Source organism: Sinohyriopsis cumingii, chromosome 12 (assembly GCF_028554795.1).
Source record: "Sinohyriopsis cumingii isolate HCF-2022 chromosome 12, ASM2855479v2, whole genome shotgun sequence".
In the NCBI taxonomy this organism is placed as follows: domain Eukaryota; kingdom Metazoa; phylum Mollusca; class Bivalvia; order Unionida; family Unionidae; genus Sinohyriopsis; species Sinohyriopsis cumingii.
Window position 1 is genome coordinate 113709146 of NC_142972.1, and position 20585 is coordinate 113729730.

General features: G+C 36.4%; 1 protein-coding gene across 3 annotated transcripts in view; it reads left to right on the plus strand.

Moving 5' to 3' along the window:
- Positions 1–4732: 4732 nt before the first annotated feature.
- LOC149787277 (uncharacterized) overlaps positions 4733–20585 on the plus strand; it is a 137129-nt gene continuing 121276 nt past the window's right edge. For 2 of the 3 annotated variants that reach the window (XM_089977801.1, XM_089977803.1), the window contains exons 1-5: positions 4735–4857; positions 7795–8140; positions 9040–9195; positions 11319–11435; positions 19730–19882. In XM_089977801.1, the coding sequence (XP_089833927.1) occupies positions 7838–8140; positions 9040–9195; positions 11319–11435; positions 19730–19882 (729 nt within the window). In that variant the 5' untranslated portion in view covers positions 4735–4857; positions 7795–7837. Of the gene's footprint in view, positions 4858–7794; positions 8141–9039; positions 9196–11318; positions 11436–19729; positions 19883–20585 lie in introns of all 3 variants that reach the window. The other variant, XM_089977802.1, reaches the window with a different exon arrangement.

Genomic DNA, 20585 nt, shown 5'->3' on the forward strand with positions numbered 1-20585 from the left:
GTTTTTGATTCTAGGGCTTTATTGAAATGTTTAATCTGATTATTTGTCAACGATAATTTGTTTGGACCACCACTAATATGATCTCGTTTTAGTGATATTTTAGTTCCGCATTTGTTGGCGGTTTTTGATTGAAGCTTTTTTACCTGACCCGGGGTCAGAGTAACATTAACATGACTATACGACATTTTTATATAAAATATATTTTTCTAAATAACACGATTAAAGATTTTCCACCGGTGCATCAACGACCCTCATTCGACCACTGCCACCTTCAAGTAACATGGCCTTGTCGCTAAGTATGACCGCGATCGCTCTGTAGAAGCCGGGAACAACTGGTGGACCAGCTATATCAGGAGGAGGGTTAGTAACATGAGCTCGAAAGTGTATATCAACAACAGATTGTTTGGATAAATCAAGATGTTCTAGTGAAAAATAATAAATCGGATATAGACCTGTAAAATCTAGTTGTGATATTTGCAACCCGGTATCTATATTTTGATCACGTCCCATGAATGACATTAAACGATGATATGCGCGCGCTACATGATTTTGAACAAAATTTAGTTGTATATCCTCGGCTGGTTCTTGATGTCCATTTATCCGTAAGGAAACTTCATTAACTCCAAGGTTGTCAAATATCATATGTGAACGTTCTTGATTATTCGTCCGAGCATTATCTTGTAATGCAATAAAAATATGTCGTGGTGCAGAAACACCCTGTTGTGATGCTATATGCCATGTAAATAAACCATTAATATTGCTTTGAGCAGCATCTGTGGTTACTGTTAACCATGATAGCAATGATTTACCGCCTTGATCCATAAAAGATAGTAATTTTTGTTCCTCAGTAATAGATGGAGTCATTACTGGCATCCACAATGAAAGTTTTGATATATTTACTTTACCCTCGGCAACACCAGCACCTCGCCAGATTGCATCATTATCATTACCTTTTCTTACGAGCACAATTGTGTGTTTAGCTCCAAAGATGACTTTTCTAACATTTCTGCAGAATCCAAAGATGTGAGATAATGGAATTGCACAAGAAAAATTTCTATCATTTCCCGACAGCGCCGCCCGGCGTGTTGCAAATCCTAGGTTGTAAGTCGCATTAACGCTTTTTATAATATCATAATCAGCACCTGGTCTGTCTGCGTGCTCAAAATCAGCCGTTTGTGGATCAACTGCAGTAGCTCGTGTTACTAGTACTTTGGTATACTGAACATGATCAGCGTTGTTGGTAATATCCTTAGCAAACATCATTGTTGGACCAGCTGATCTTGTAAAGTCGTCAGAATATCTCGCCAGACCAATTATTGTTGTAGCAACATCAACATCCTTCTGAACTGATTCAATATTTTTTCCATCAATCATGTATGTGGCGCTATCAAACAACGCCATGATCCCGTTGTTGACAAAACCAACACGCAAATTAGCAGCATATGCCGTATTAGCTACAACATTCGTTACAAGTCTACCTTCTACTTCAATAAACGCTTCAGCGGGCAAGAAATATCTACTTGTATCATGAACCTGTAATTCGATTCTCCCCTGATGATTTGGTTGTCTTGCGTCATAAGAATAAAACTGATAATCACGTACTGACTCGTACTTAAGGACAGGTGCCTCCATATCAAATGCTGGGTCTGATTCGCGCCTGAACATTTTTATTATAGTTACCATTTTTCCAAATGATGATCATCGTCGACGAAGACCACTTCCTGCTATTAAATTTGCTGTTATATTTTTTTCTGCTTCTTCAGATATCGCCGCTAGTTTTTGATTTGCAGCCTGATTTATTATTTTACTGACATCTGCGGGCATCACCTCAGTACTTGCCAGTTTCACCGGTGATTGTTGTTTTCGTCGCAATAATCGTGCTAGTCTTTCTTTGATCGCCGAGAACGCCTTACCAGCAACATTGACAATTGCACCAGGAGCTTTATCACGAACAATATCAATAGCCTTCATCGATAATTGTTTTGCTACAGGTGCTACTTTTGGAGCTATCCTTGTAAATAATCCCCGAATGACATCACCAAGTCCATTTCCGTAAATAACACTATAGATTGGTAATCGTGAGTTTACCGCTCTAACCTGTGTGGGTTTACGATGATTATCATGCACAATCATCTTATTTTATTTACCATTTATCTAACAACTAGTCATCAACGAGCTCATCAATAAGTTCTCGGTAAACGCCAATATCCATGATGCCACCTTGAAATAGTCGCCGACAAATATCAGCTGCTTCATTGGTTATTTCTGGTGAATTATTTCCAGCTCGTTTTCCTCCTATGAGAACTTCTAACCGTGACACGTCATTGATGATATTATCAGGACATAAACCACGTCCTGTTTTAGGTTCATCTTGAGGTGTTTTAAATACTGGTGGTTGCATTACCGGAGCAAGTACTTCAGTGGTGGCCGGGGGTGAGTCACCTTCTCGAAATCCATGTGGTGAACCTGTCGGTGTAAATGTCATTTTCGGTGCAGAAATTTTCTTCGAGAAGGGTGATTTAAGTGACTTTTTAGCCTTTTTAATTTTCGACATCAACCCTTGCTGCGAAGAAGATTGTTGTTGTTGTTCTATTTGTTGCAGAGGTGGAGGAAGCTGATACTGAAAGGACTCTCCTTGTTTTGGTTGTTCCCGTCCCCCTCTAAATCTTTCTACTTCTTCTTTAAGTCTTTTAAATTCTTGACCTCTAGCTTGTTTTTTATTGTAATATACGCGATATATCCATTTAATGAAATTATCATCACTTGTATTTTCATAAAAGGGTTTTAAAAAATTAGATTTATTAGATATATTTTTTGATATCATCTCAGGTAATTTCTCTCTTTCAGTTTTTCTAATTTCCTCAACAACTCCTTCGTTAAATCTTGCAATTAATCTTAAACTCTCCTCTGCTGTTTTGGGTTCAGATGCAAGTTTTTTTCTCACATCGGCGACTTCAGCACGAAGTTCTCCAATACCTTCAAGTATTTCCTCACCAACAGGTGGAGGTTGAGCTGCGGTTATGCCAGTTGGAAGGTCTCGTAAAATCTTTTTTGTTTGTTTGGTTCTTCTTGCTGTTTTTTCAGCCTGCACTGCAGTTTGTTCTAATACCGGAAAAATACCCTTTTTCCTCTTCTCATCTTCCTCCGCAATATCTCCCCATATAGTTTTTTCAACAGCCGCTGCAGCTTTCTTAGTTGCTGCAGTGACGGGTTTAAATAGTTTTTTAGTGTCTTCTTCGTACTCAACTTTTGATTCTTGCTGCGCTTGCAGATTTTTTCTAAATGAGTCTCTGACAGGAAGAAATTTTTTAATTGTTTCTAATCGTTCTCGTGCTGTTCTTGCAGTATGAGATTCTGGATGTATCATTTTATTATGACATAATAATTTAATTAATATCAGCAAAAGAGGAGCAGCAGAGAGGGTACCTACCAACGTTGGTCGTCAAAAAAATAAACAAGAAATAAATAAACACGTAGAGTACTTTATTTTTTCAGCTACTATTTCGAACTGAGGTTTTATTAGCACAATCGGTTATTGCAAAAATAAACATCTCAAGGAAAGTTCATTTGTAAAATCTGGACCTTTCTACGAGATGATTTATTTGTTTGTTTTATTTGTTTTGTCGGAATTCTATGGTCTGTTCACCCTCTCTGCTGCTTCCCCCCATGTTCAATTTCCCTTGTCCCTAGACAAGCCCAAACTCTATGTTAAATTCCCATTGTCCCTAGAGTTGCCCACGATTTTTCTCCATGTTAAATTTCCATTGTCCCTAGAGTTGCCCAGGGGTCTTTTTAATGCTAAGTCCCATTGTCCCTATGGTGGCCCACTTAACTACTTATGTATAACATGGTAGCCCTGTGTTTGCGTGATTTTTTTTTTAGACGCCAGTGGAGCATTTGATTGGGTCAGTTGAACACTTTATAAAATACTCGTCTACATAGTTTATACTCTAGTAAACTTGTATGGGAAGTAATTGCACTCTGTGATTTGGGAAGTGCAGCATCCAATTCCTTCCTTGTAACCAATGGGGTGAGGCAAGGAAGTGTTATTTCGCCTTGTTATTTAACAGACGATTTAAATTTTAAGCCGTGTCCGTGTCACGTGGGGATACAGTTGACACCAAAGGTGTAATTTCTTAACAATTTTAGTTTGGCTGATATGTCATTGATGCGTCCTTCTATCGCAGGTTTAAGGAAATTATTAAAGATATGTGACTTCTTAACAGCCATGCTCCTCTGTCGACAAACTTTAGCGAAATGTATGCTTTCCCCCACCCCCCACCCCACCCTTATTTATTAGTGATAATAATAGTCTTCGTTTGCTATTAAGCTGGAACAATGACTCTAAAAAGTACGTAAACTATAATGAAGATTTTACAAGTGATAAGAATGCATGTGTTTTCAATGATTACAAGAATATCCAACAGTACGATCTATATCTTGAACTCGTTGCGGAACTGAAATTCGCTTAAATTCTCAGATTATTAATTGATAGAACAAAGTACTCTTGAATTAACATTCATACTTTTTTTAATTTCATTACCGAACAGATGGCCAAGTGATGTTCCGATAGACTCCTTTCGAATCGGAAACTATTCGACCTTTTCTGTCACTGACGGAAATGTCCGATCGATGTTCGGTTAGCCTTTTTTTAAACCACTTTTTCACAAAGTAAAAAAAAAACAAAATATGGAACCAGACTACTATTTTGATATCGTGACGTCATCCGCCATGGATACTTCAAACATGGCGGATCAACAATAATATAAGCAGTGTAGCATGCAATGAGGTAAATAAAACAGAAGCAAACGCAATTATTTGAAACCATTACCCACGTTTTTGGATTAAATCAAATATGTAAGTTCATTTGAAAACGTAGGAAATGTAAACTACAAGTAAAAGTGGGATAAAAGATGGTAATTACATTTTACATTGGGAGCTGGAGAAACTTAATTTTGTATTGCTTTGACGTGCCTTGTATTTTTATTATGTTGGCACTTATGCCCTCTCGCACATAATCTCCACACAAAAAGGTTGCTCAGTATTGAAAGATAAAGATTGGTAGCCAGATAGTATTTATATGGTCTCGGTTTTGTTTTTTCTTTTGTTTTACTTGTTTGTTTCTATACTATATAGTAGTATAAGACCTACAGGTCACGTACATTAGGCATTCAGTTCCGACTATTTTAATAATGGGTACTATTTTTTTTTAAAAAAGAATTTTATTACATATTCCTATAAAAGGAGATTATTCAATTTATTTGAATCATCATACATCAATATGCCAATTGAAGGTCATTATTTGCACGCCCCGAGAAATACAGTAAAAATCAATGTTAAGGTATGTGGGTATTTTTAAAGATTTGATCCATTGGAAACCATGTTGAATGTCATGCACTATGATGTAACAGTAAAAGCTGCTGATGTTGAAAAAATCATACTGCCCTGTTACTCTTTATCACATACCTGATGTTCTTATTTCTTGACACAGTTTTGTAACAGGCCAACTTTGTAAATGTTCATAGCACCTTTTTGGTCTGGAAGATCATTTAAGCACAGAGCATTCAATAATCAAAATGAGACAGGCTTTGGTGAAATTATATTTGTACTAAATTTTAGAACAACAATGTATGTTTAATTTAATTTGAGTAAACGTGCCAACATGACCATGCAGACATGCACTTGAACAAATCTCCCTTATTTCTAAGAAATGAAGGTGTAATCGAGGGTGGAGAATGTGACAAAACCCTTTACTCAAAGTTTAGGAAAACAGTATTAAAAGCCCATCTTTCATCTGCCCAGTGATCCATTATTCTGGCAAAGATATTAGGTAACAGCACATAGTGTCATGGTGGAGTAGAGAATTTTTTTTGTACATGGAAACTGGTCACATTGCAGTTTTCTGTGCAGATATTGATAAATATTAAATCTAATAAAGTTGCTGCTTCTGTGCCCAAAAAACACTGAAAAAAGAACAATGTGTTCCATATATGGAAGACTAAGAGAATCTGTGTTGGGGTTTGCTCCAAGTCAAGGAGTTAAATTATTCATCTGACCGTGAGGCTCTGCAGTTTAGATAACAGATTCAAGACACAGTATTATTCATCATGTATTATTATTGCTTCTCACTCTATATAAAGTTCATCAGGTTTTGTACTTTTTTGTTACAATCTGAGTCATTATCTAAGTATAATTTAGATATATATGTCATTCTTAGAAAAGGGGAAAAACATGGAAAAAAAGTTATAATTGTTTGGTTTTGGAAGTATTGTGCAATGAACGTTTCAAGCCATGTGCTATTGTTGTTCAAAATACAGTATTGCATTTTTGTACAAATATGTTGATAAAGGCAGTGGGGTGACATGTCAAGCAAAAGTAAACAAGTTCTACACATGAGAAAGTAGAAACGAAACATAAAATCATTTGATATTATTACTGTATTACCACATTTAATTGATAAGTGTCATATGAAAATGACAGTAGGTAAATATTATCATTTATACAGATAAGTTTTAACTTTCATAAGTTCAAATTTTGTAAAGGTTTTATGGTCAGCAATGGTATGATACTTTACCATATTGGGTACAGACTACCATACAGTTCTGACTAAGTGTGTAGTGACAGAATATAGTTCTAATTCATGATATTCTTGGAAATGAGTTTTTTCTTCTTCGTGGAAATATGCCAAGTGTTGTTATTAATAGTACAATAAATGATAAACTACGTAGAAATCTTCTTGTGGAATAGCGTGTGGACAGGTGAATGAACCACTCTGATTGGTAAGTGCAGAAATTTTCTTTTGTTTAAAATTTTTTATTCATCTGGCACTATTTGGGAGTGTTTGACAAATTTTGAAGAAGGCAGGTCTGATATAACACATTTCTAGTTGTTGTGGTCTTTATGGTAGCTTTTGAGAGAGTTTGAATTTTCCATTTTTTGTAGTCAATGATGTTTATGGTCTCAGTGCCCGGAACAGTGTTTTCTGTCATATTTCATTCCACACAGCATCACAGATTTTATCCTAGCTGTTAGTAAATTTTTAGGTAAGCATAATTAAATGTACCTAACAGTATCTAATTCATTTCACATGAAGTATTTAAAACTAATTAGGTACTTTTAGCTACATTTAATAGAGCTAACCTGAAAATTGACTGAATAAGGCCTACAGATAGGATAAAATTCACCCTGCTGTGTGTAATGAACTATAGTTTCTAGCATAATACCAAATAGCTAGACTTCATATGCATGTGTGTCTATCTCTCTCAAAATGTTGTATATGGTGTGTTCTCCAAGTTGAAGAGTCCTTAAGTTGCTGTGTGTTTTTTTTGTGTTATATATCTGTTGTTCTTATCTGGTTTTAGAACAACTCTGTCAGGCACAGCAGTAAACATCAAGGTTTCTTCTTTTTAAAGTAGATTTTTATGTCACATGGGTGAGAAAGATTGTTGTTAAATCATTTAAATAATCAAGGTTCATTCCCAAAACCTAAGGTTTCTTTAGTTGATTTTTATTTTTTTAAAAATTAATCACATATTTCAAAGACAATTCATTTCTGTATGCATTCATCATTTATTAGATAAATAATTGTTATCATAATATCCCAAGTGAATGTGATACAGAAAAATGTTGCCCCCGTCACAATTTATAAAATGTTGTTGAAAATAGGTAATGAAATTTCATATTTCGAACATATAGTAGAAACTAAACACAACAATATAGGAAAATTTCAAAATTTGAGTATCAAATCACTGTATCTTTACAATATTCTACTTAACAATTTTAAAACTTTTCCAGTGATTGAAATATGTAGGAGAAACATTCCTGTTTTTCTTGTATCATGGCCTCATCAATAACACGTGCTGTTAGTGATGCTGGCACTGGTCACAGCAAAATTTTGAACATAGAGGATGATGAACCCATTAGCAAGCAGCTGACCATCCTTGTTGAACGTCGCCAGGCTGAGGAAAAGCGCAAATCCAGGCACCACTGGAGTTTACTGAGAGACGCTATAAAAAATATCACAGAGAAAGTAAAGGTATCTGACATAAGGGACGTAATCATCAACCATGGGATTCATCTCCAGAGGAAACTCAATCATACCAAAAACATTAAGGAGGCCATTTTCATGGAAGACAAAAAGGTGAATTAGTTTCATTTGGTCATTATTGACTTTTATCCTTCTGAAGTGGAATAGGTGTTGATTAAAATGAAATATTTTGAAACATATAATAAAATGTGTACATTACATTAGGTATGGTACTGACATATATTTTTTTCTTCTCATTTTGCAGTTTTTTTCTCCATATCAATTACAGCATAAATCAGGATTAAGATTATCATTACTTAGTAATTACAGCATAAATCAGGATGAAGATTATCATTTCCTACTAATTACATCATAAATCAGGATGAAGATTATAATTTTCTACTAATTACATCATAAATCAGGATGAAGATTATAATTTCCTACTAATTACAGCATAAATCAGGATGAAGATTATCATTACCTACTTATTATGGCCTAAATCATAATTAAGATTATCATTACCTACTAATTGCAGCATAAATGAGGATTATCATCACTGACTAATTACAGCATAAATCAGGATGAAGATTATCATTACCTACTAATTACAGCATAAATCATAATTAAGATCATCATTACCTACTAATTGCAGCATAAATGAGGATTATCATCACCGACTAATTACAGCATAAATCCGGATTAAGATTATCATTACACTTAAACTACTGCTATCTTCATCATCATCAATTCTTGTTTCAAGATTCTTGTGATAGGGATTGTTGTACAGTACAGGGTTTTTCTTTAAATTGGAGTCCTGAGTGGCTTGTGAAGAATGCTTTTAAAAACATAGCATCAAGTCCCAAGCCAATTTCAAACAGTTAGGGACTCTTCTTATGGGTGTCAATGAGAAACCATGTTATGTGTGGAATTAATTGCAATGCCGTGACACTTTATATGCTATGATATTGTGCTACGTTACTCAACTTACTCTGTAATAATATGTATTTTATCAGGAATATTTGACATTAGATGGACAAGATGTACACCTGTTTTATGAGGATGGTCGCCGTAAAGAAAGCAAGATCCTTGAGGAACCTATGGACCATATTTCCTACTGCTCTCAAACAAAGCAGTATGTTGGGTGGCAAACAGATGGGGATGAAATATTTGTGAGTCAAAATCTATCTTATATTGGACATGAAACTGAAATTGTGATGGGTCTGATGATTAATTGGGAAAGTTGTCATTCAGAATGATTGATTACCATAATTATCAAAACATTGACCATTTTCATTGGCATTTGTGTTCTGTTTTGTAACTTCACTTGAATACCATTAATGTCTTTTATGTTCAGATAACAGAAGTATGTATCAGGTTAAACTTGCTTTCAGTTGATTTCTATCTATCAGTATTCTTGATATTTAAGTTGATCAATTCTGAATACATGTATAATGGATACATCTTATAAGGGATCAATATTTGTGCTAATTTTATGCTTATCCCTTCAGAAAAAATAATTACACATACAGTTAAGTGCATTTGAAAAGATGTAAAAATTTCACTCATCATTTTTACACTTTTAAGTGCTATGTCATAAATATTAGCAGTTTAGCTGTAATTCATTTACAGCGATTTAAATTCTAACTCTTTTGCCAAATTAATTATGTTTGATACTATGTAATATTTAATTATTTTATTTAATATTATTAACTGTTGTCTGATTAATTAGGTTTAATATTTAGATCTTGCCAGATTAATTAGGTTTAATATCATTAGCTCTTGACAGATTAATTAGGTTTAATATTATTAGCTCATGCCAGATTAATTAGGTTTAATAGTTAAATCTTGGCAGATTAATTAGGTTTAATGTTTAAATCTTGCCAGATTAATTAGGTTTAATATTTAAATCTTGCCAGATTAATTAGGTTTAATATTATTAGCTGTTGCCAGATTAATTAGGTTTAATATTTAAATCTTGCCAGATTAATTAGGTTTAATATCATTAGCTCTTGACAGATTAATTAGGTTTAATATTATTAGCTCATGCCAGATTAATTAGGTTTAATATTTAAATCTTGCCAGATTAATTAGGTTTAATGTTTAAATCTTGCCAGATTAATTAGGTTTAATATTATTAGCTCTTGCCAGATTAATTAGGTTTAATATTTAAATCTTGGCAGATGAATAAGGTAGGTCCAATATTATTAGCTCTTGCCAGATTAATTAGGTTTAATATTTAAATCTTGGCAGATGAATAATGTTTAATATTATTAGCTCTTGCCATATAAATTAGGTTTGATATTTAAATCTTGCCAGATTAATTAGATTTAATGTTATTAGCTGATGCCAGATTAATTAGGTTTAATATTTAAATCTCTCCAGATTAATTAGGTGCAATATTATTAGTTCATGCCAGATTAATTAGGTTTAATATTTAAACCTTGCCAGATTAATTAGGCTTAACATTATTTGCTCTGGCCAGATTAATTAAGTTTAATATTTAACTCTTGCCAGATTAATTAGGTTTAATATTATTAGCTCTTTCCAGATTAATTAGGTTTCATATTTAAATCTTGCCAGATTAATTAGATTTAAGATTATTAGCTCCTGCCAGATTAATTAGGCTTAATATTAGCTCTTGCCAGATTACTTAGGTTTAATATTTAAATCTTGCTAGATTACTTAGGTTTAATATTTATCTCTTGCCATATTAATTAGGTTTAATATTATTAGCTCTTTCCAGATTAATTAGGTTTCATATTTAAATCTTGCCAGATTAATTAGATTTAAGATTATTAGCTCATGCCAGATTAGCTCTTGCCAGATTAATTAGGTTTAACATTAGCTCTTGCCAGATTACTTAGGTTTAATATTTAAATCTTGCCAGATTACTTAGGTTTAATATTTAAATCTTGCCAGATTAATTAGGTTTAATATCATTAGCTGATGCCAGATTAATTAGGTTTAATATTATTAGCTCTTGCCAGATTAATTAAGTTTAATATTTAAATCTTGTTCAGTTAATTAGTTTTAATATTTAACTCTTGCCAGATTAATTAGGTTTAATATTTAAATCTTGCAAGATTAATTAGGTCTAATATTTAACTCGTGCCAGATTAATTAGGGTTATATTTAACTCTTGCCAGATTAATTAGGTTCACTCTTGATCAGCGTATTATCTTTTCAGTATTTTAATTAAACTGGAGCAAACATTGATTGATGCAAAATAATTTGGATTTCAAATAATCAAGACTTTAAAAACTATTCCTATAAAATTCCTATTTATTTTCAGCTGATGGATGAGACTTTTGAGATTATTTCCCAGTCAAGAGCACCATCAAAAATCATTGTTGCTGGCTATAACCAGAATATAAACGAATTCATCACAGTGGGACCAGGCTATTTAGTGGTAAGTTTTGTAATGTTTGTTTAATAATTCATATGAAAGTGGCAGTAAAATTCTTACTGACATCAAAGACATAGCTGAATATTTAAACAGTCATTCTGTAACTGTACTGATGATATCAAACTAAATGATCCAACACAAGATAAAATAAATAAATAAAAGAATATGTTTGCTCCAAAACTCAGAACAACCCAGAAAATAATGAAAATAACCAATGATGTACAACTGTATTGAAAACTTTAATGCTAAATAAATTAACTAACTGGTAATGATGGACATCGGCCGGTTGTCTTCCCAATTGATATTTTTAGATGGCACTGTAGGCAAGTAGGTCCTGTTGTTGTGCAGTAAGTGTTTGACATATGAATAACAGAAATTATTATATGCTCATCTTTTCCCCTGTTAACTTTACATTGTCAGAATCGTTCAATATTCCCCAATGCTGAACGCGCGTGACAATACACATGAATAAAAACTACTTTCTTTTGTAAACAAACAATGGACTCAGACACCAGCACTTTTGATTTGTAAACAAGTCATGTACACTCACGTAAGAGGCTCTTTACGTTGTGGTTGTTTAAATTTGTTTCTGAATGAACTAAAACATGTTTCGTGGACTGCAAAAAACCCCAGCTGTTTTGGCACATTCCGCATTGATACAATGTTTCGGATTTAGGCTAGCTTCATTATATAAATGACGGAAGATTAGGTCCTTACAAATAACATACCAGTGACAAGGCATATACTGTTTTCTTTAGCTGGTGATAAGAATGGCAAAATAAAATATACTTACAGTTTTACATCTTGAATTTCCTCAAAATGTATTTTCTTAATTCTGCAAATCCGAATTACATGAGCCATGTCATCGGTTTTCAATCTGGATTACACATTTCGAAATTGTGCTGTGATTTCGATGATAAGTGCAATTGCATCCTCCTTATTGCACTCAAAAAGAAATAAGCATTAAATTCCATAGGGTCTTTTTGATAATTGCAATTGAAAGACTTCATATTTTTTCCACATTACGATTTCAAACATTCAATGACAGAAACAGACACATTTGCAGACGTAAACACGCTTCTTCCGTGCCACATCAATCCAGTGTATTTCATGTATACTTTGCACAGATGAATCCAGTCCAAAATCACAAACTTTTGTCGAATCGAAACAAAATACCAAAATCTATTCATTCCAGATCAAATGAAACAGTTGTTGCAATGCGCATTCATTCACAATATGACTGGAAATTTCAATTTTAACTAGACACGCCATTTTCTTTTGAAAGTTATGTCAAGCGCGTGACTAAGTTCAAATTTATCTGGGCGGAATTATGTGCTCATTAATAATGATGTCATTGTGTAATGACAAATCTGCACTTGTGTATTTAGTTTGGAATACGGCATTCATTCATTTACATTGTTTCTTGTAGTGTATTTTGTTTATGGGTTTCAAGGGTTGTCATCGCCGGGGGTGGTTGTGGGAGATAAGCACTCACTTCCCTTGGAAATCTCCCAATGGCTTGCGTCTGATAGAGCCTCTGACAACCAAATCCAGCTCCAGGCCTTCACGAGTGGCAGAACCTGTTTAAACTGACTGGAGAAGGGATGACAGGCGACCTTCTGGCGCCTCAAAACCAGATGCTTTGGGCAGATGGGGCTCGTTAACCTTGGGTGGTCACCCATCTAGGAGAAGGTAAACTCCGATTTCAAACCTTCGCTGCCTTGCGACTATACCCTCTCAGGGGAAAGGCTAAGGGAGTAAATCCCAACAGAAAATCCGGAGTCGGAGTCCCTAAGGCAACTTGGCATTGATTTCAGTGTCATCTCGGCAACTCCTGCGACGCAGTTGGTGCCATGACATATCGGCTTGTCCTTTCCCTTGGATCCATCAGCTGCGTGGAGAGGGGGGATCAGCTGCATGGGCAACAGTTGATTCTCCATATCACCCTGCCCAGGCTTGCGCCCTGGAGAGGACACTCCAGCTTCGCTCCATAGCATTGACACAACACGGGAAGCAGCAGTTTACCAGTTATAAGTCACCGCTCGATTAGCTTAGAGCCAGACGCCAGGGGTTGCTTCTGACGGTGGGAGAGACCAACATGTTTCACTGGACAGCTACCGCCCACCTCAAACTGGGCAGTCCCCAGCCAATAAGGTGCTGTCCCGCCACAGTTCACCTGCCTTGCTGGGTGCGTAAGGCTTAAGGTATGCGAGTACCTGACAAGCGGACTCCAATTACTGCACCAAGAAATAACAAAATAAAAATAAAAAAGAAGACTTCAGTCCTCAAGCTAGGTACCTGGAATGTCCGGACCATGCTGACTGGGCTTTCAGATGATCTCCAGACAATCAGTGATGTTCGTAAGACTTCAGTCATCAACGATGAACTTGCAAGGCTCCAGGTCGACATCGCCCCACTACAGAAGACAAGATTACCAGATTCTGGGTCCCTCAGAGAAAAGAACTACACATTCTTCTGGCAAGGAAAGAGCGCAGATGAAGCCAGAGAGTTTGGTGTTGGATTTGCTGTCAGGAACACTCTGCTGGGAATGATAGAACCCTGCCAACAAGGAAATGAAAGACTGCTATCCCTCCGCCTCCACACCACAAACGGGCCTGTCAACCTGATCAGTGTATACGCTCCCACACTAAGATCCACCACAGATACCAAGGATGAGTTTTATGATGAGTTAAACTCGCTCATTGACAAAATTCCCAAGGAAGAGAACTTGATTTTGCTGGGTGACTTCAATGCTAGGGTGGGTGCCGATCATGACTCTTGGCCCTCCTGTCTTGGCAAGTTTGGCATTGGGAAGATGATTGAGAATGGGCAGCGCCTTCTAGAGATGTGCTCGTACCATGAACGCAGCATCACCAGTTCATTCTTTCAGACAAAGCCACAGCACAAAGTGTCTTGGAGGCATCCCCGGTGTAAACACTGGCACCAGCTGGACTTGATCATTACAAGACGGTCAGCCATGAAGGGTGTGCTTCTTACCCGTACCTTCCACAGTGCTGACTGCGACACTGACCACTCGCTGGTGTGCTGCAAAATGAAGCTTCAGCCAAAGAAGATCCACCACTCTAGGCAAGAGGGTCAACCACGCATTGATGTGAGCAAGATATCATATCCAGACAAGGCTGAGGAATTCACATATGCTCTTTCCAAGACGTTTGACTCAGAACCCCCCAACGGCAGTGCCAAAGAAAGATGGGATTACATCAGAGAGACTGTATACAGCACAGCCACACAGATCTTTGGTAAGAAGCAATCAAAGAACAATGACTGGTTTGAGGCTAACTCTGCCACACTCATGCCAGCCATAAAAGAGCGTCGCAGTGCTCACCTGCAATACAAGCGATCCCCCTGTCAGAAGACACTACAGGCATACAGGTCTACCTGAAGCAAAGTGCAGAGATTAGCACAGCAGTGTGCCAGTGAATACTGGCTTCAGCTCTGTCAGAGTATCCAGTCAGCAGCAGATATTGGAAACATCAGAAGCATGTACGATGGCATAAAGAAAGCAATGGGTCCCATGAAGAAACTGACAGCACCACTGAAGTCTTCCACAGGCGATACCATCCACAACAAGGGCAAGCAGATGGAGCATTGGGTGGAATACTACTCTGAACTGTACTCCAAAGAGAACCATGTGAACAATGATGCCCTCAATGCCATTGAAAACCTCCCTCCAATGGCCAAACTGGACGAGAAACCTACTGTAGATGAACTAAAGAAGGCCTTAGAGAAACTGTCCCTAGGTAAAGCCCCAGGGAAGGATGGCATCACAGCAGAACTCATCAAGTCTGGATGTAGCATGCTTCTCACACACCTGCACGACCTCCTCTGCCAGTGCTGGGACGAGGGGGCAGTGCCTCAGGACATGAGAGATGCTAACATCATAACCCTGTACAAGAACAAGGGCGACAGAAGTGACTGCAACAACTACAGGGGCATATCACTTCTCAGCATCGTGGGTAAAGTTTTCGCACGCGTCATCCTGAACAGACTACAGACGCTTGCTGACAGAGTTTGCCCAGAGTCGCAGTGTGGGTTCCACGCAGAGAGGTCCTCAATCTACATGATCTTCTCTGTCAGGCAACTGCAGGAAAAATGCAAAGAACAACACAGACCCCTCTTCCTGGCCTTTATAGACCTCACCAAGGCATTCGATCTGGTCAGCAGAGACGGACTCTTCACAATCCTGGCGAAAATTGGTTGCCCTCCAAAGCTGCTAAGCATGATCCAGTCCTTCCACGATGACATGAAAGGCACAGTGCAGTATGATGGCTCAACATCCGACCCCTTTGACATCCGCAGTGGAGTTAAACAGGGCTGTGTCCTTGCCCCCACGCTCTTCGGCATCTTCTTCGCAGTCCTGCTCAAGCACGCCTTTGGGACGTCCACAGAAGGGATTTACCTGCACACACGATCAGACAGCAGACTGTTCAACCTGGCACGACTGAAGGCAAAGAGCAAAGTGCGTGAAGTAACCATCAGGGACATGCTCTTCGCAGATGATGCTGCTCTAGCCACCCACACAGAAGCTGAGCTTCAGCGCCTGATGGCCCGCTTTGCTAAAGCATGTGATGAGTTTGGGTTAACCATAAGCCTAAAGAAAACAAACATGATGGTTCAGGACGCAGACCCCCCAAGCATCATCATCAACAACTACGAACTTGAGGTGGTGAGTCAGTTCAGGTATCTCGGCTCTACCATCACCAACAACCTCTCGCTCGATGCTGAGCTCAACAAGCGGATCGGAAAGGCATCATCAACTCTCTCCAGGTTGTCGCAGAGAGTGTGGAACAACAGCATGCTGACCATGAACACTAAGATCACCGTGTACCGTGCATGCGTGCTAAGCACTCTCATGTATGCCAGTGAAACCTGGACTCTGTACGCCTCAGAAGAGAAAAGACTGAGCGCCTTTCACATGCGATGCCTCCGACGCATTTTCGGGATCACCTGGAGTGATCAAGTAACAAACAACGAGGTGCTCGAGCGTGCCAAGATTCCCAGCATGATCACACTCCTCCGCCAACGCCGCATCAGATGGCTGGGCCATGTACGTCAGATGGATGATGGACGGATCCCCAAAGACATTCTTTATTTGGAACTCGCCTCTGGCAAAAGGTCGATCAGACGGCCACATCTCCGCTTCAAGGATGTCTGTAAGCACAACATGAAAGCCCTTGATATTGATGTCAACACCTGGGAAGAGCTCGCTCTAGACAGATCAAGCTGGCAACATGCTCTGATCACTGGTCTGAAAGCCGGAGAGGACAAGCAACGCTTGCTAGCTGATGAAAGACGATCGCAGAGGAAGAAGAAGCAGCTTCAACCAACACCTGACACAACCTTCAAGTGCAGCAAGTGCAGCAGGGACTGCCACTCCTGCATTGGACTACTTAGCCACAGCAGACGCTGCACAACCACCAACTGGGACATCTCTCATGGGCGCAGTTCCATCGTCTCTCGAGACTAACGGATGCCAACACACATCTTGTTTATATAATTAAACCTTAGGTAGAATAAAAAAATGAGCATATAACAAAAAGGTTACTGCATTTGTATGGGAAAATATGAACTCGTTTTGTCGGAAGGATATACTGCACTCACAAGTTCGTGCAGTATTCCATCCAAAAAACTCGTTCATATTTTCCCATACAAATGCAGTAACCTATAAGTATTATTTCAAGCCTGAAATGACATGTGTCATGCCAAACTGTTCACAGAAGGGTGTGCATGTCTTATTCTTTTCTGTTTTAATGATACAAATTTTGTATCATGCTATTCACATTCTAACAACCCATATCATTATGAACATGAAGTAGTGATCATAAATAATAATAATGATAATAATGATAATAATATTATTATTATTACTAAAAGGATAATATAAGCACCAGAACACTACCACTACCACCACCGCTACCAATAATAATAATAATAATAATAATAATGAATTGTACTTGGTGTAAATTTCAATATCAGTGTGATAGAGGGTGCTTATGCATTGTTTAATTGTTTCAGATGGTACAACCTAGCATCTTGATTATTTTAAATAATGGTTTGCTTTAGATAGCTTTTTTTTAAACAAATCATTTCCTTCCTTCCAAACTTTAGTTAGATTGGAAGAGTGGTGAAATTTATGATAAATGGTGGCATCGGGGCTTTAAGTAAAGAGCTGTATGCTACAAAATGTACATGTGTATTTTGAACTATTTATTACAAAATGTACATGTGTATTTTGAACTATTTATTACAAAATGCACGTGTATTTTGAATGTTTTCTACAAAATGTACATGTGTATTTTGAACTATTTATTACAAAATGAACATGTGTATTTTGAACTATTTATTACAAAATGCACGTGTATTTTGAATGTTTTCTACAAAATGTACAGGTGTATTTTGAACTATTTATTACAAAATGTACATGTGTATTTTGAACTATTTATTACAAAATGTACATGTATATTTTAAACTATTACAAAATGTACATGTATATTTTGAACTATTTGTTACAAAATGTACAAGTGTATTTTGAACTATTTGTTACAAAATGTACATGTGTATTTTGAACTGTTTATTACAAAATTCAAGATTTGTTACAATAGCTTTCTTGTTCCTTTGAAATTTTTTGTCCCCTTAATTGTAGGTCAGAGGTGATACATTTTGAAATTTTGTGTGTCCCCTTAATTGTAGGTCAGAGGTGTTACTTTTTTGAAATATTGTGTTACCCCTGAATTGTAGGTGAGATGTGATACATTATGAAGTTTTGTGTGTCCCCTTAATTGTAGGTCAGACGTGTTTCATTTTGAAATTTTGTGTGTCCCCCCTTAATTGTAGGTCAGAGGTGTTTCATTTTGAAATTTTGTGTGTCCCCCCTTAATTGTAGGTCAGAGGTGTTTCATTTTGAAATTTTGTGTGTCCCCCCTTAATTGTAGGTCAGACGTGTTTCATTTTGAAATTTTGTGTGTCCCCCCTTAATTGTAGGTCAGAGGTGATACATTTCATACTGTTTCAGTTTGTTTTTCCAGTCATAAAAGCTGTTTTTTATGCTATTTTAATTTGCTGTTATAGTCATAAAGGTTCTCTCTTTCATGCTAAATTTTAAATTGTTCTGTGAGATGACTTCCACAAGGTATACAGTTCTCTATTACCTAAACTAGCAAAGGGGTTTCATTCTGTAAAAGATGTTTAAATGACCTCAAATTGTTTGGTGGGTTTATTGCAATTTCATTGATTTAGAATCAGATTTGAGCTGTATGAATGTTAGTTCTCTTTGATACTTAGTTATTTTGTCATATGAGTCAGTATAAGTAATACTGATCAAGAACAATGAATTACTGATGATCTCTGGAAATGATTCTTTTAATTTACATAATTGGTATTGATAGTTGTGACTATTTTATAAATTATTGGAATAGTATCAATCTTACCTGGTACCAACCATTAATAAAATGTAATGAACCTAATTGTGGACTCAAAAAGTGCAGCTCAGAAGAGTCCCGATACGTTTGGTTTCGGTAACTGAATTTCAATTTTGCTAAAATAATGTTTGTAGCAGACTATGGCAAATCCAACAGAAATTGATGTAAAAGTCAGATCCAACAGAAATTGATGTAAAAGTCAGTTCCATTTTTGTAGATCACTGCACATTATTCTTTGCATGGCATTATGGGTAAAAATGATGTTATTTTATACTTTTACTTGTTTATTTCTTATCAGACTTTCAAAATATAACCTATTTCAGGTCTTACCCACAATGTCTTGCTGAACATTATCCACAATGACTTGTTAAACATTATCCACAGTGACTTGTTAAACAATATCCACAGTGACTTGTTAAACATTATCCACAGTGACTTGTTAAACATTATCCACAGTGACTTGTTAAACATTATCCACAGTGACTTGTTAAACATTATCCACAGTGATTTGTTAAACATTATCCACAGTGACTTGTTAAACATTATCCACAGTGACTTGTTAAACATTATCCACAGTGACTTGTTAAACATGCCCCCAGTTTGTGTCAGAATGTCCATTATGTTTGTCATCATCGGCTACAAATTATACTTTTGTCTATAACACTGGAATAAATTTACTTGCCCCAAACAGATGAAAATCTTGCTATGTTTGGTAGTTATTATATGACATTTGGCTAAATATTGTTTTAGAAAATTGGGCAGATGTACCTACTTGACTCATTGAAATGTACTTTAGGACATCATTGTATTTATTTTATAGAGATTAATAACCACAGAATTATGTGGGTTTATTTTCAGCCATGGGCTTTTCGTTATGGTGCACGCCATCTGATTCCTAGGAAGATGTGTAAGACTGGATTTAATGAAAACAACTGTTTCTCGAACATGGTGCTTGAATCAACAGCAAGCCGATCCCAGAAGCTATTCCTCTCATGCAAAACTGGAATTGCTGTAAGATTTACTGGATTTTTGAAAGCTTCAAAAACCTGGGGTTTTTTTACCATGTACTACTGCTTTCCCATTGTACATTGTATGTGTCCATCTAAAAGAAGAAGGGAAGAACAATGACTCTGACTCTCTCTCTCCCTATATATATATATATATATATATATATATATATATATGTATGTATGCATGTATGTATGTGTGTGTGTGTGTGTGTTAATAATAACAAAAAGAATACACTGGATCCAGCAAGATATGTATTAAGGATTGACTAAGATAACTGCGTAAAATGAGAGTACAAAATTACTTTTTTTACTAAGGTAAGTGCTTTCATCTCTCAGTGAGTCTTTGTCAAGGGCAAAATTACAAAACAAATATAAACAAGACAAACAGTAAACACCAAAGAAAGTTTTAAATTTACAAAACTTTACATGATAATGGATCTAATAGAAGTATTTCAGAACTGGAAATGGCACCTTATTGGTTTGAACTATTATGATAAAATGGCCATGGTTTCTTGTCTAATGAGAAGTTTTCTTGGAAAAGTAAGATATTAATAGCAAACATTAATGTATGACATGAAGTGTAGAATCTGATATATATATATATATATATATATATATATATATATATATATATATATATATCTGGTACCATTTTTACACGTGTGTAATAGACACCAAATTGCAATCAACATATAGACCTCTTC